The sequence below is a fragment of the Urocitellus parryii genome, unplaced genomic scaffold, assembly GCF_045843805.1.
Source record: "Urocitellus parryii isolate mUroPar1 unplaced genomic scaffold, mUroPar1.hap1 Scaffold_35, whole genome shotgun sequence".
In the NCBI taxonomy this organism is placed as follows: domain Eukaryota; kingdom Metazoa; phylum Chordata; class Mammalia; order Rodentia; family Sciuridae; genus Urocitellus; species Urocitellus parryii.
In genome coordinates this window covers 1,056,937-1,071,948 of record NW_027553167.1, presented here as the reverse complement: position 1 = coordinate 1,071,948, position 15,012 = coordinate 1,056,937, and the positions used below count along the sequence as shown (strand labels likewise).

General features: G+C 42.0%; 1 protein-coding gene across 2 annotated transcripts in view; it reads left to right on the top strand.

Moving 5' to 3' along the window:
• The window catches only part of LOC144252002 (solute carrier organic anion transporter family member 3A1-like), a 304,020-nt gene that overhangs the window by 271,793 nt on the left and 17,215 nt on the right, over window positions 1–15,012 (top strand). For both annotated transcript variants that reach the window (XM_077794595.1, XM_077794594.1), the window contains exons 8-9: window positions 7,324–7,499; window positions 11,860–11,924. In XM_077794595.1, coding sequence (XP_077650721.1) covers window positions 7,324–7,499; window positions 11,860–11,924 — 241 coding nt within the window. The remainder of the gene's footprint in view (window positions 1–7,323; window positions 7,500–11,859; window positions 11,925–15,012) is intronic.

Here is a 15,012-nt window from a genome sequence, read left to right as displayed (position 1 = left end):
TCCCCCGTTCAATGACCCATCAACACACCAAGTAGACAATTCCCATCACAGGTTAAGTATCCCTTATTTGAAAGCCCTTTTTTGGAAATTTCGGATTTAGGATTTTTTTTTCAGATTTTGGAATATTTGTATATGCATAATGAGATATGAATAAAATATACATAACAAAAAAGACACATCTTAGCTGCAGAGGGCTGGAAGGGATGCTAAATACACTGCCGTGCACCCATGTTTTGACTGCAACCCATCACCTGAGGTTAAGTATGGAATTTTCCACTTGTGACATCATATCAGCCCTCAAAACATTTCAGAGTTTGGAACATTTTGGATTCTTAGATATTCTTGTCTGACACTGACCAGCAGACGTCTTCACTGGTCATATGCTGTTCTCTAACTTCTCTTCTGGAATTAACCCAACTGATGCCTCATTTCTGTAGTTGATTTTGGGTTTGCCTATCTTTATCTATTCAGGCTGCTATAAAATACTATAAACTAGGGCAGGGGGGGGGCTTGCAAACAACAGGAACTTATTTCTCCCAGTTCTGGAGGCTGGGAAGTCCAAGATCCAGGCGTTGTCAGACTGAACATGTAGTGTGGGCGCATTTCCTGGTTCTTCTCACTGCATCACATGGTGGAAGGGGAAAGTCACTTCTCCAGGTTTCTTTTATAAGAGCACAAATCCCATTCATGAGGGCTCTGCCCCTGTGACCTGATCACCTCCCACAAGCCTCACTCCCAGCTTCCATCACCTTGGTGATTAGGTTTCAACACAAATTTTGGAAGGACACAATCATGCATTGGACACAGACCATAGCACTGTTCTTGCTCAGATTTGCTTAGACCCCCTCCCCAGCTCTGCTCTCCTTGGTCTTGGCTACAAACCCATGGCAGCTTAACCCTGCTGTTTCCTCACTCCATTCATGGGACATCAGCTAAATGCTACATTTAGCTCATCTAGACAGGGCTGTACGATCATTGTGCCAGCCATACTCAAGAGATAAAGACATCTCATTTATCTAATTCCATTAGGGGCATGATCCTGGATTAAATCCAGAGTGGATCCATTTCAGAAGGGGTTTTCCACTTCTTGGATCAGGCAGTTTCCCCTTTTTGGGTAAATGTGATGTTATTGAGCCATAGCCTAGTAATGGGACCAAATTAGACTGTATGGAGGTACCAATTACACATTACTTGTTAAGCCAAGCAGAGCTCACCAGTCACATGGTTTGTTCAGAGTTTGGGCTTGATCACTGAGTTCCAGCACCCACATCATATTCCTTAGCGCTCCTGAGAGGCTGAGTCAGAACCCAGCTCCTGAGTACTTGGTCAAACACAACTATAGCTGCCCAGAGGGGCCTGCTCCCTGTGCATACCTCACCATCTGAGCCCATGGTGTTCTCAGAACATAATCAGTTCCTGTCATTTATCATATTCTAAGCATGCCTCACATACTGCCCTCGTTCAAACCCTCCTGATGATTGCTGGGTGGGAAGAGATTTGTGACTGGGGTATGTGTATCTGCTAGAGTTCGGCCAAGAAACTAATATCCACATATGCTATGAAAAGATAGGGTTTAATAAGGAATTAGAGCTTATGTGAACCTGGAGAAGCTGGGGGATTAGGGTCTGGAAGAAGTGAGATGAATTAGCAGAGGTGGGCAAGTTGGAGCTTGTGAAAAGGCCCAGGGAGCTGTAACCATGTGGCTACTCAGCAGGCCTGGAAAGGGCTGCTCTGGAGAGATCTGGGGAACCAGCTTGCTGGAGGTGAGCATGGAGGCTGCTGGTACACTGCAGGGCATGCCAGGAGAGACTGGTACCTTCTGCCCTGTGCCTGACCCCACAGCCTTTGCAGAGGAGATAAAATGATCCTCTCTCCAGCCTTCAAATTTCTCAGCCAAGACAGATGTCTGTGACAAAGGCAGATTAACAAGAACAGATTTACATATACCTCGTGGTTATGGTTGGGTATCCAGGAAATGAATGAATCTCAAAGATGTGGCTTTGAATTTTGGCTTTAGTTCCATTGTCCACTAAAACAAACCTATGGGGAAAGGCCAGTTATGGGGAGGTGGCCAGGAAGAGCCAGTGGTCAGTGAGGGAAGTTTTGTTTATGCAGGTGTGGGTTGATGCCTTCTCCATGGAAGTGTCTGGTGACTTTGTCATCTTTCTCTTCCTGGTACAGAGGAGATGCCCCAGTAGACAGAGATTTTGAAGCCACTGCAATGGTGTATGCCTATATCCCAGCTGCTCCGGAGGCTGAGGCAGAAGAATCACTTGAGCTCAGGAGTTCAAGGCCAACTTTATTTAAAAACAGAAAAAACAAAACACAAGATCTCCTTTATAAAGTAGGACCTCGTGTCATCTAGTTCCATCCCTATTAGTAGCTTCAACCAACCACAGAACATATTTGGAGAAAATACTGTGTTGGTACTAAACATGTACTAAAAACATGTTCTTTAAAGTATTTATGTTGTATTAGGTATTATAAGTTTCCTAGAGATGATTTAAAGTATATGGGAGGACATATAGAGAGGTTTTATATAACCTCATGTTTTGGTATCTGCAGGGGGTCTGGAAACCAATCTTTCTTGGCTATCAAGGGATGGATTTCTTTCCTAAAGTAGTCATTTTTCTGTTGTCAGAGCTTCTATGTCTACATTTTTCTCAAAAATCAGTTCAAAATGATCCTTATGCTAAAAGAGACATATCCTGGGGTGGCATATTCTGATCTGCAGCTCCTACCTTCTAAATCTTGCCTTGTTCCCCCCTCCTGTCCAGCTCTCCTCAAGTGGGAAAGGAAACTGGGGGGAATAGTACCCAGCCTTACATGGGAGAGTGGTGCCACACGCACAGTACAGACCCAGCCCGACACCTCCTCAGGCTCCAGTGTCAGGAAGGGACATATCCAATGGCCTAGGAGGGATCTGGGCTGCAGTTTATGTTCACAGGAGTCCTGAGCAGGTAAAGATGGTACAGCGCGTAAAGGACAGCCAGGGAAAGGGCGCAGGGTGGGAAGGGAGAAGAGCCAGACCAGGGCTCTGAGCTGCTCCAGCAGTTTAGGATGGGGAAGGGGAGAAGGTGCCAGCAAGAAGGGTGGATGAAGAATGGAAAAGTTGAAGGGTTGGGAGACAAGAGAGTGGAGCTCCAGGGAGGGTGGAATGGGTGGCGGGGTCCCAGGATACAGAGCCCACTGGGGAACTTAGCATGGTCAGATTCATGCGTGTAGGGACAGAGGCCAGTTGGAGTAAGCTGAGAGCAGGGCGGACGAGAAAGTGCAGCCATGTGTCTTAACAGCTGGGAAAGCCTGGCTGTGCCATTGGTGGAGACAGGTTCTAGTTCTTACCCCGGGGAGGGGAGGGGTAGCATCTTAAGTTATACTTGCTTCCTGATAAAGGCAGAGGCAAATTCATTCCGACGTGTTCTTTTAAAATTATTTGTAATACATACACAAATTAACAAGTTTCACTGTGACTTGACATACATACTACATGGATCACATTCACCCTCCCTTCTACTGTCTTTTGCCCTCCCCTCTCTTCCCCTCCCGCTGCCCCCCTTCCCTTCTCTTCCCTAAAAGGTCCTCTTCTACCTTGAGGTCATCTTTGGTTTTGTTTTTTAAGCTTCCACAAATGAAAGCATGTGTATTTGTCATTCAGCGTCTGGCTTATTTCACTTATTTCTTCCTCTGGTTCCATCCCCTTCACTGCAAGTAACATGCTTCCATTTTTCTTTATGGCTGAGTAATATTTCAATGAGTATATATACATTCACCTGTTGTTTTTTTAATCCAGTTACCTGTTGATGGGCTGATTCCATGTCCTAGCTGTTGTGAATAATGCTTGCGATAAACATGGGTATGCTGTTGTCTCTTTTGTATGCTGACTTCACTTCCTTACTGTGCATATCCAAAAATGGTATAGATGGATCATAGGGTAATTCTACTTTTCATTTTTTGAGGACCCTTCATACTGTTTTCCATAGTGGCCATATTAATTTATGTCCCTACCAACAGTGTCTAAGGATTTCTTTCTCTCTCTACATCTTTGCCAGCAAAGATTATATATAAAATTTATTTTGACTAGGGTGAGGAATGAAATAGAGCCTCAGTGTATTTTTGATTTGCAGTTTCCTGGCTACTGATATAAAGCATTTTCTCATAAATTTATTGGCCATTTGTATTTCTTTTGAGAAGTGTCTGTTTAGATCTTTTGCCCATTTCTGATTGCATTACTTGTTCCTTTGATGTTAAGTTTTTGGAGTTCTTTTATAGATTCTCAATATCCATCTTCTGTCAGATGAATCACTGGCAAAGATTTTCTCCCATTCTGTAGTTGTGTCTTCATTCTGTTGCTTGTTTGCTTCATAGAATCCATTTAATACCTTCATGGATTCTTGCTTTTGTTTCCTTAGCTACTGGAGTACTATTCAGGATATTGTTGCCTCTGCCAATATCTTGAAGTGTTTCCCCCATTTTCTTCAGGTAGTTTCAAAGTTTCAGGTCTTAGATCCATTTTTTGAGTTGATTTTTTGAATGGGGTGAGAGATAGAGGTTAAGTTTCAATCCTCCGCATGTGGATATCCAGTTTTTCCAGCACCATTTAGTAAGCTGTCTTTGCTTTGATTTGTGTTTTTGGCACCTTGGTCAGGAATCAATTGGCTATAGATGCGTGGACTTATTCTGGGTACTCTATTTGGTTCTGTTGGTCTGTGTGCTGATACCATGCCGTTTTGGTTACCATAGCTCTGCTGTAGATTTGAAATCAGATGCTGTGATGGCTATAGGATTGCTCTTTTTGTTCCATGTTGCTGTAGCTATTCAGAGTCTTGTCCTTCCGCATAAACCATAGGATTTTTTTCTCATTCTGTAAAAAAAAAAAAAATCATTGGTATTTTGATGGGAATTGCATTGAATCTATAGATTGCTTGGGGTAAAGTGCCATGTTTTTAAAATATTTTTTAATTGTAGGTAGACACAATATCTTTATTTTTATGTGGTGTTGAAGATGGAACCCAGTGCCTCAAACTTGAAGGCAAGCACTCTACCACTGAGCCACAGCCCCAGCCCTGAAAGGCCATTTTAACAATATTAATTCTTCCACTCTATGAACATGGGAGGTCTTTCACCTTATAGTGTCTTTGGTTTCTTGTGATTGTCATTGTAGATAGAGGTCTTTGCGCTTTTTTTTTTTTTTTGAGACTATTGTGAATGGGATTGCTTTCCTGATTACTTTCTCAGCAAATTCATTATTGGTGAGCAGAAAAACTCCTGAATTTTTTTTAATGGTACTGGGGATGGAACCAGGGGGAGAATTTACCATGGAAACACATTCCCATCCCTTTTCTATTTTTTATATAGAGACAGGTTCTAAGTTTCAGAGGCTGACCCTGAAGTTGAATGCTTCTGCCCCAGCTTCCCAAATCCCTGGGATTCTGGGTGTGTGCTACCATGCTGGGCATGGTAGTTGACATTGGATATTACTGTTTACTAAATTTACCAATTTTGAGTCTTTTGGTGGAATCTTTAGAGTTTTCTAAGTATAGAATCATAGCAGTAGCAAACAGGGATAATTTGACTTCCTCCTTTCCTATTTATATTCTTTTTATTTCTCTCTTGCTCTGGCTCAAATTTCCAGGACATATTGAGTAAGAGTGCTGAGAGTGGATATCCTTATCTTGTTCTTGATCTTAAGAGAAAAACTGATAGTCTTTCCTCTAACATGTGTATCCTAAAACTATCTACTGAGCTTTTTCTACTACTTCTCAGCACTGAGCTGGGGAAAGAATCTTGAAAAGCACAGGGGACTTGTCTGAGGAGTTCCTTGTCCCATAGTTCTCATTTCCTCTGGGAGGCAGGTAAAGGCCTCTATACTTAGGGATGGACAAAGAGGGCTGGGCTGGGCTGGGCTCAGAAAGTCCCATGCAAAGGGGAGGGAGCTGCTCAGCCAGAGGAGACCTCTCAAAGAGAGGTAGTATCTGCACTGGGTTTTGTAAAATATCTAGGAAGTCTCTAGGCAAAGAGAAAGAGGGAGAGGGGCAAGACTTCAGCACCTGGGAATCACCATAAATTCTTCAGGTCTGTAGATAGGACCAGCTACACAAAGATGCCTGCTCTGGTAGACCACTTAGGAGAAAGGATGCAGCCCCAGCACACAAAGCCTTCCCCCATTTCTACCCTGCAGATAAAAGTCCCCATGTGGGGTGCAGGCAGATAGGGATGGGAATAGGTACCCCCGAAGTCATCACATATAGCTTCATGGGATTAAAAAAAATAAAAACTTTCTCTGCATGTTATCTGTGGAAAGAAGGGGGTTAGAAAGAGAGGAGGGATGGGTGCAGGGGAGAAGAGCAGAGGAGGAGAACCATAAAAGCCAGAGAGGGTTTGTTTGACCCTCAGGAGGATTTACCTGGGCATGTGTTTGGAAGACCGATCAGTCCTGGGAAGGGAATCCATGAATCATTTATGACTGTTTTCACTCCGTATTCATTAAAGGCCTCTGCACTATTATTATTGAACTTTAATTGGCTTGGCACTCAGCTTGGCCTCTTGCAGCCCTTGCTCCTCCCTTTGCCATCAGAAATTCCTCGAGTGAGCAAGAGAGCGTGAGCAAGGGCTGTGCTGGGAACAGGGCGGCTGGGCCAGCATCACCAGGAAGATCAAATGGAATGCAGTTGCTTTTCTTTCTTCTCTCTGATCATATATTAATAAATGTATCTCATTGGGCTTCTGCTCTGCTCCCCACGAGCCTCTCTAAGCTGCCTGGAATCTCTCAGCCCCCTTTGCTTTCTCAGCCACCGGAGAACTTTTCCATCAACTCCCTCCTCTCGTGCATGACAGCGCACATCCTTTGTTCCAAGTGCCACACTGGGCACTGAACCAGCAGCAATGTGTGGGTTACCTGATTTACTTCTTTTAATACACTTCAGTGTAATTATAACCACATAAAAGAGAAGACAAATTGGCAAGTAATTACAATGTTAATTTGGTAATGTTTTATCATATTGTGGAAACGAAATTTCCTCTCTAATTGTATTGGGGGGAACACGTTCGTCGATGGTACGGCTTACTGAGGGATTCTTGAGAATGGAAATGAAACACCGGAGACAGGAAAATCAACTCTCCTCCCCATAAGTATTCCTTTATTTGCATGTGTTTTTGCAGCCTCCTCAAAAAGCTGACTCGTTTATTCAGGCCTAATTAATGGAATGCCACAGACTGCATAATTAGGCCATGACGGCTTTAGCTGATGGATGGCTTTGGATTCGGAAGCTGGAGATACCCCCCAGGTTAAAAAAAAAAAAAGGCACTAAATGCTTTCTTTTTCAGAATCTCACAGGCTGTGCGTGCCTCACCACCATCCCCCCTGAGAATGCGACTGTGGTTCCCGGAAAATGCCCCAGTCCCGGGTGCCAAGAGGCCTTCCTCACCTTCCTCTGTGTGATGTGCGTCTGCAGCATGATTGGTGCCATGGCCCAGACACCCTCAGTCATCATCCTTATCAGGTAAGCTGTGGAAATAGCCCTGAGGATGTGAGAGCTAATGGGCTATCCCCACTCCACCTGGCATGCACCTGGGGTCGGAGGGGGTCACACTTTTGGACTCATGTACATGTGTCTCACAGCCAGATGAGATAGGGCCGCAGCAAGGAATACAGGCCAATAGGAATAATTGCAATCAGTCAATCAATAGGGACGTCAGAGTAAGAAGTGACAGCAGGGCACAATGGAGAAGACCACATGTCTTCCCAGGAAGAGCTTCTGCACGTGACCCTGAAAAGGAATCTGCATTGATCTGTTCAGAGAGTAGTGTTGGAGTAAATGGAAAATGGTGTTAGACTAAACAAATCCCTATGTTCAGCCCTGCCCTGCCACGGATCAGCCATACACCCCTGGGCATGACATCTTCCCCTAGACTGTTTTATAATCTGTTATGGGGGGAGGTGGTCACTGGTCCAGCTTTCCTCCTGCAACAGCGTGTGACCCATCAAGACCATCTGTGTTCAAATGCCATAAAGACGTGAGGGATAATTGTGCCAGGGGGCTCATGACAGGCAAGGAGTCACTTTTCTTGTACAAATAGGTTTTTATACCATACTAAGTCATCCAGAATTCTGTCACTCAGGACCCATCCTGGGAGCAGACGAAGTGCTTCAAAGGTGACTCATTCAGCAATATTCTGAGTGAATTTGTCATTTGAAAAGTCATCTAGCTTTGTGTGTGGAATCTAGAAGTGAACTGACCCAACCCTAGTATCCACCTCAATCAGAGGAAAAGATGCCACTTGAACGCTCACCTTTTGGGATACAACTATATAAGCAAACCAATGCCTTCCCAAGAGCTTGAAAGAAAGAAAGAATGAAATAGTTGGAAGCACCCTGAGTCGATGTACCTCATCAACTGATTTGCCTGGCTTCTCCATTCATCTTGTGCTGCCTACCACATTTTTTGGTCTTTGTTATGAATTTTCATAGAAGAGGATTTATACAAAGTACTTATGTTACCTAAAAGGTCATTAGCAAGGCCTTAAGACTGCAGAAGCATCAAGGGTACAATAGCAAATTGCCATTTTATACTTCCTAAGCTTGAAAAAAATATATTTTAAAAATTCATACCCAGTGCTTTGCAAGGCTGTGGCCAAACTAGTAAAATCACATATTGCTGGTGACATTGAAAAGCATCAGTCCTTTCAAAAAAATAATATGGCAATGTGAGTTAGAAGCCATAAAAATATTCAGACCCTTTTATGCAGAAACCCTACCCCCATCCTTCACCATTTATCTCAAGAAAATACCTCTCTACAAAAAAAAAAAAGGCTCAATACAGACAGACTTTTATTACAACGTTAACTATAATAGCAGAAATACCTGAATTGAAATAGTGAGTTAAATTATGGTACTGCAACTCGACAGAATAATGAAAATTCTTAAGAATGTGAAAAGTGTTTATGAAATGAACCATTGAATTTAAAACTCTATATGGAAGATGATTATATATAATATGCATATGGGCAAAACCCATCAGATCTCATGCATGGGTTTAGGGTGGCTGCCTTATGAGTGGTTTATTTTTCATTAGAAATTCTCATAATGTTATATTGTGATATTCACACACAAAAGGCACCACACACAATGCAGGAAAAAAATGACCCTTACCACTTCCAGTAGCAGTAGCTGGTCCCTTGTCTCTCTATGACTTCCTGCAAAAACCCAGCCTCTGGTGCTAGGTGGTAGTGACTGCTGATCAAACAGGGAGAGTCTGTTGAAATCTCAATCACTTCCAAATTTCAACTTGATGAACAGCCCATGGAGTTTTGCAGGAAGTATCTGATTCCCTTTAAACAGATCAACAACAGATGGCCTCCAGGACCTGGGCTGGGCCTTGTCCCCTCTCAACTCCATGCTTAGAGGCACATGTCCTGCATGTTAAAAGGCCAAGGTAGTTTTTCATTCCATCACTTTCCCACTGTAGATGTTCCAGGCAGGCAGTCGGGGCTGCAGTCCAGATGTGCCTTAGCCTTTACCCTGGCCCAGAATAAAATGCTTGCTCTTAGGCCAGGCAGAAGCATACCCATGAGAACAGTGCTCATAACATCCCAGAGCAAGGAGAAAGCTGACACATACTGGTGCCAACCCTGGACTCTGGTTTTATTGTATTGTTAGCATTCCCCCTTTATAGATAGAAGTACCAGAGTGTGGTTAAGCAGCCATTAAGTTGTGACACTAAGGCTGCATGCCTGGGCTTGCCTGGAACTTTCGATAACAGACTGAACCCTCCATTTCTTTATAGCTAAATACATGAGAAATGATTTCTTATGGGAACCAGATTCCCAACAGGATATGAAGAGAGATCTTAGCGCCTTGCTCACTTTGTTCCTAGTGACATGATAGCTAAAAGGAAATCAAATTTCAAGTGATAAATATTCTAGCTCATTATACCATCATGTTTTCTTGATAAGGAGAATTTGCCTTTATTTATGTGTCTTTCAAGTTAAACCTTCAAATGAACGTGCTAAGACTGTAGCCATGGAGCCCGATAACGTTGAGGAACTTGGATTTTGTAACGTATTTAAAAGAGTAGGCGTTCTGTCCAGAGAGACACTGATCTCCTCATCGACACTGTATGGCCGTCTGCCTCAATCAGCCAGAAATTCATGTCCCACTGCCTTGGGATTACTTACCTATACCATATTCTTTATAATTTAAAAAAGTATGTATTTCCCCAACAATCACACATTTTTAGTTTTCCCTGAACATATTAGAAATGGGGGAAGAGATTATAAAAATCACTTTGTTTTTCCCAGGTTTCTATAACAAAACACCTTGGAGAGTATGATAGTTTATAACCAATAGAAACTTATTTCTCACAGTTATGGAGGACTAGGGAGTTCAAGATCAAGGCACCAGTAGATTAACTGGTAAGGACCTACTTCCTAGTTCACAGGTGACAAATTCTGTGTCCTAACGGGGCAAAAGGGACAGGGGATCTCTCTGGGATATCTATTCTATAAGGGCATTAATCCCATTTATAAAGTTTCCACCCTCAGGACTAATCACCTCTTGAAGACTCCACTATAACCTTGAGGATTACGTTTGAAAGAATGAATTGGGGAAAAACAGTCAGTCTATAGCACACATGTAGTTTTCCTTGGTTAATAGTCACTTCGGGGCCTATCATGCCAAGAACCCAGAGACATGTACATCTGAGGCCCAACCCAAATGGTAGGTCATTAGATGGATGCTATTGGATTGTTGAATGGATGACACCCACTCAGTCCATAGACAAGTTAAACATCCTGTGTACTGCATGGCCTGTTGGTAACTTTGTCCCTAACCTTTATTTTCTACAAAACCAGCTATTAGGCTGTCCTTGCACTGCATGGGTCTTCCATCCACACTGGACGACTCTGCCTAGCCAAATGCTTCAAGAGCCAAAATCATGTGCTTCCCCCTACATCCCCTAGAGAGTCATGATGGTGACCACCAAGCCATAGTAGGGCTACCTGAGGTCATAAGTTGAAGACATCTGCAAGCCATCCACCAACTTACATACTCACCCAGCACACGCCATGTGCTAGACACAGAGCTAGGACTGAGGTCACAGTGATGAGCAAGATGCAAATCATCCTTGACTTCGTGGGGAGAAGGCATGTACTGAATGAACACAAAAGAGATTGTGTTATTGGTTGTGTAGTTCTATCTATCTAGAATCAGTCATCACTTCCAAAACTCAACCGTCATTCATCTCCTTAAAATATTTTACTGAGAATGTTCTAGAAAATGTGTAAGAAGATTGTTTAAAGGGACTATTCTGGGTAAACCAAAGCCAGAAAGATTGAATCAATTTAAAAAAAAAAAAAAAAAACAGGACGGTGATTATTAGAAGGTCCTTCCCAAGTTAAAAGGTACGGACGTGATATAGATGCATTATTTCTCAAATGGTCCATCCGGGATATCAAAATATTCTAGTCTGATAGAATAACAAAGGTGTCCATCGTCCTAGCTGGTTTGTAAAGCATAAAGAATTATTTTTTCTCCGTTGTTTTCCACATGTGTATCTTGTATCAACTCAAGTTGCTTCTCCCCTCAACAAAGGTTAAATCTCTCTAATTTTAGATTTTATGACCATACATTCAGCCCTTGGAAATTATAAGATTAGCTCAATTATTAAAGAAACACTGTTCAATTTCTAAACTTAGCTCTTGCAGTCATTTTTTAGAATTTAGACAGGGAATTTTAAAAAAAAGTGATTAGTAATTGTCTAAAGAAGGGGTGTGATGGGCAGCAGCAGCAAATGACTGTGGGCTTGGTAACTAAGGAGGAGTGATAAGAACGTTTTTCTCCCTCTTCATCTCTTTTTTATGTAGGACAGTCAGCCCTGAACTCAAGTCCTACGCCCTAGGAGTTCTTTTTCTCCTCCTCCGTTTGTTGGGTATGTATTCTCTCTCTCTCTTCCCTCAGTAACAAATTGGATGCTTATTACCAGGTGAGTAAATATCAGTGAAATTGCCCCATTTCCTGGGTTTGTCCTTAGTTCTATAATGTTTAATTATTAATAAACAAGAAACTGAAATTTTTGCTCCCAGTTTAAATTTAGGCAATCCCTGGGTGTCAGAGTTTCCACGTCTACCAACTTGTCTTTATGCCACCCTGAATTCTAGTTGGCATGAGGAGGAAAAGCAATGTCACCAAAGGGGAGAAAGATTTGATGTCACAAATTGGCACCCTCATTAAACAGCTTATGAACAACTTGTGAAATGCTTCACTCATGGGGCTGCCAGTCAGGGGAGAGAGTAAAGCCCCCCAACACCTAGCATATGGAAACTTTGCATCCTTTAAATGTTCCCCAACCGATTTGGTTTATTTACTTTGGGTTTCTGGCATGAGGCAAATGCAACTGTGGAGCTATAGGGTCTGTGTTCCAAGATTTGGTCTGGATAGAAGAAATATCAAGTCTAACTCCCTCAATACAAATGAACAAGACAAGAGCTTGTGATTGACCCAAAGAACTATGCACGGCTGGGGGAAGCTAGGCCAGTCAGCCTAGTACCCACTTCCCAGCTATGCCTGCCCTTATCTTGTTAGACCACACTGTTGCTTTATAAACATCCCTTTGTCAAGAACAAGATCGAGGTAATTATTTTTTCCTTGATGATAGGGCAGTAGTCTTTTTAAATGAACTTTAATGGCAACTGAGGGGAGAAGGGGAAATGTACTGAGTAAATGATAAATTCCTCATTCCAACTGTTCAGTCGTGGATTAGCACAAAGACCTAGAGAAATGTGTATAAAAATGTTTGTAACAGAGGAAAGTTGGCAGCAACCTAAATGTCCAACAGCAGGGAATTAGTAAAACCAGTTTTGGTTTATAATCCCAGTGGGATTCATGTTCCCCTTTAAGATTCGGAAAAGAAAACTATATATAGACTTAAAAAGGGCACATGATATATGGAAGGGATAAAAAGAGGTCTGTGATGCACACTCTACAAAGTATGAGACATCAAAACAGTATCTTCTGTGTAAATATATATATATATATATATATATATATATATATATTCTAAATTTGTCTTAAATTTTCGAATATATATTGCTTTTATAATGAGACTAACTCCTATATGATATATGGGAGAAGAAAAAAAAATCATTCTTAAATCTATTAAAAATATAAAGTCCTCCCTGGTCAATGCCAAATACATAGCATATGGACCTCCTCCATTCCCTTTCTTGTCTATAGCAAATAATCCAGTGTCATGATCATTTCTGGCATGCCTGAGACAAGGCCTCAGACTCCTCCACCATTGTAAAATGTCATCTTTGTCTTATTTCTTTTGCATGGAAAATAGAAACCTTATAGGTATGAAGAAGATACCCCAGATAAAGTTCAGCACTGATTCAAACTAAAACATTTGGGCCTTTTCTGGGAAGTTCAAGTAACTTGCAAAACTCAACCGTGACACAAAGCTCTACTGATTTTCTTTTTTATCTACCTACCTATCTAGCCACAAGAGTGGGTGGCAAGATGATGATAGATATATAATACCAGCAAGTTAGAGACCCTTACTTCTGAAAATGGTGAAACCATTCTACAGACATTCAACAACAAACTAATATTTATTGAGCACACACTGTATTCTAAGGTCCTGGATCATCCCTAGGTAAATGATCATAGCCTTGCCTTTAAGAGTCCTCTCTCCCAGGCTGATAGGAAAAAGGGGAACCTACCCTGTGTGTAGATACTAAGGACTCAACATATCTTTCAGAATAATTTTGATAACACAAAATGAAAAGAAAATGCATGAAAGTTAATGAAAATCATATGACAAGTGAAGACAAAACTCAAAATGATTAGGTGTGTACAATGTGGTACTGTTAAGATCATCCTGTGCTGCTCTAAAGCAGTCTCACCATTTGTGTATCTGCTCCAGGAATAATCAACTAGGCATTACCTAGAAGGTTTTTCAACTTCTGCAACCATAATCCCAAGATAAGTTTTGCACATTGGCCCAGTACGCACATACATATGCATAGATGCATCTGGAACAAAAATTACATCAAAAATACCTTCAATATGTAAGACACATTCTGATATTTTCTATTCTAGTCCACACTTTTAAAATGTTGGTCATGACCCACTATATTGATTTTATTGCTCACTATGGGTCACAAATCAGTTTGGAAAACCCTGCTTCAAAAGGATATGACACAGTTTCATCTTTAATTAAAAGTGGCTTAGCCAAGAAGTCTTGGCATTTGGCCTAATTTCATTTCTTGTAGCACCCAATAAGATTAACCACCATTATTATTAATGAAAGGCCCATGGAATAAATCAGATTCCATGCCATTGCCAACCTTTATGCTGGCCCCTCATGGGTAACGGGGATACAGTGGGGACATCACAGTCAGAAGTGACAAGATCCATGATGGAGTTGGCACTGACACGACAGGCACACATGGAAAGGCCACATAACTTTGCCTTGGAATGCAGGCCACATAACTTTGCCTTGGGATGCATCCTTCATTTGGAAAGGATGTGATGCCACCCCTAAAAGTTACGCAAATGAGCTGGTAGGGGGAGAGAGTGCTTTCAATGAAGGCCCTGGGGGTGAGCAAGGATATGGCATGTTTGGAGGCTGAAGAAAGCCCAATGTTGGGGACAGAGATTGGAGATGGTGGTGAATTAAAACTTGATGAGAAAGGCCAAGTGGGGACTAAGTAATCAGGTGCTGGTGTAATAGACTAGCTGAGGGAGGCTTGTGGGGAAAGGTAGGTGGCGTTGAGAAATATTAATGAGGCTTATTCTCTGAACAGAAGTACAGTTGACCCTCCATATCTGCAAGTTCCATGTTCAGTCACTATAAGCTTTTTAAAGAAATTAAATCTGTCCCAAACATGTGCATATAGATCATTTTCCCCTAAGCAATACAGAACAACAACTATCGGCATAGCATTAACATTGTGTCAGGTATTATAGGTAATCCAGAGGTAATTTACAGTATGCAGGAGGATGTATACAGGCTT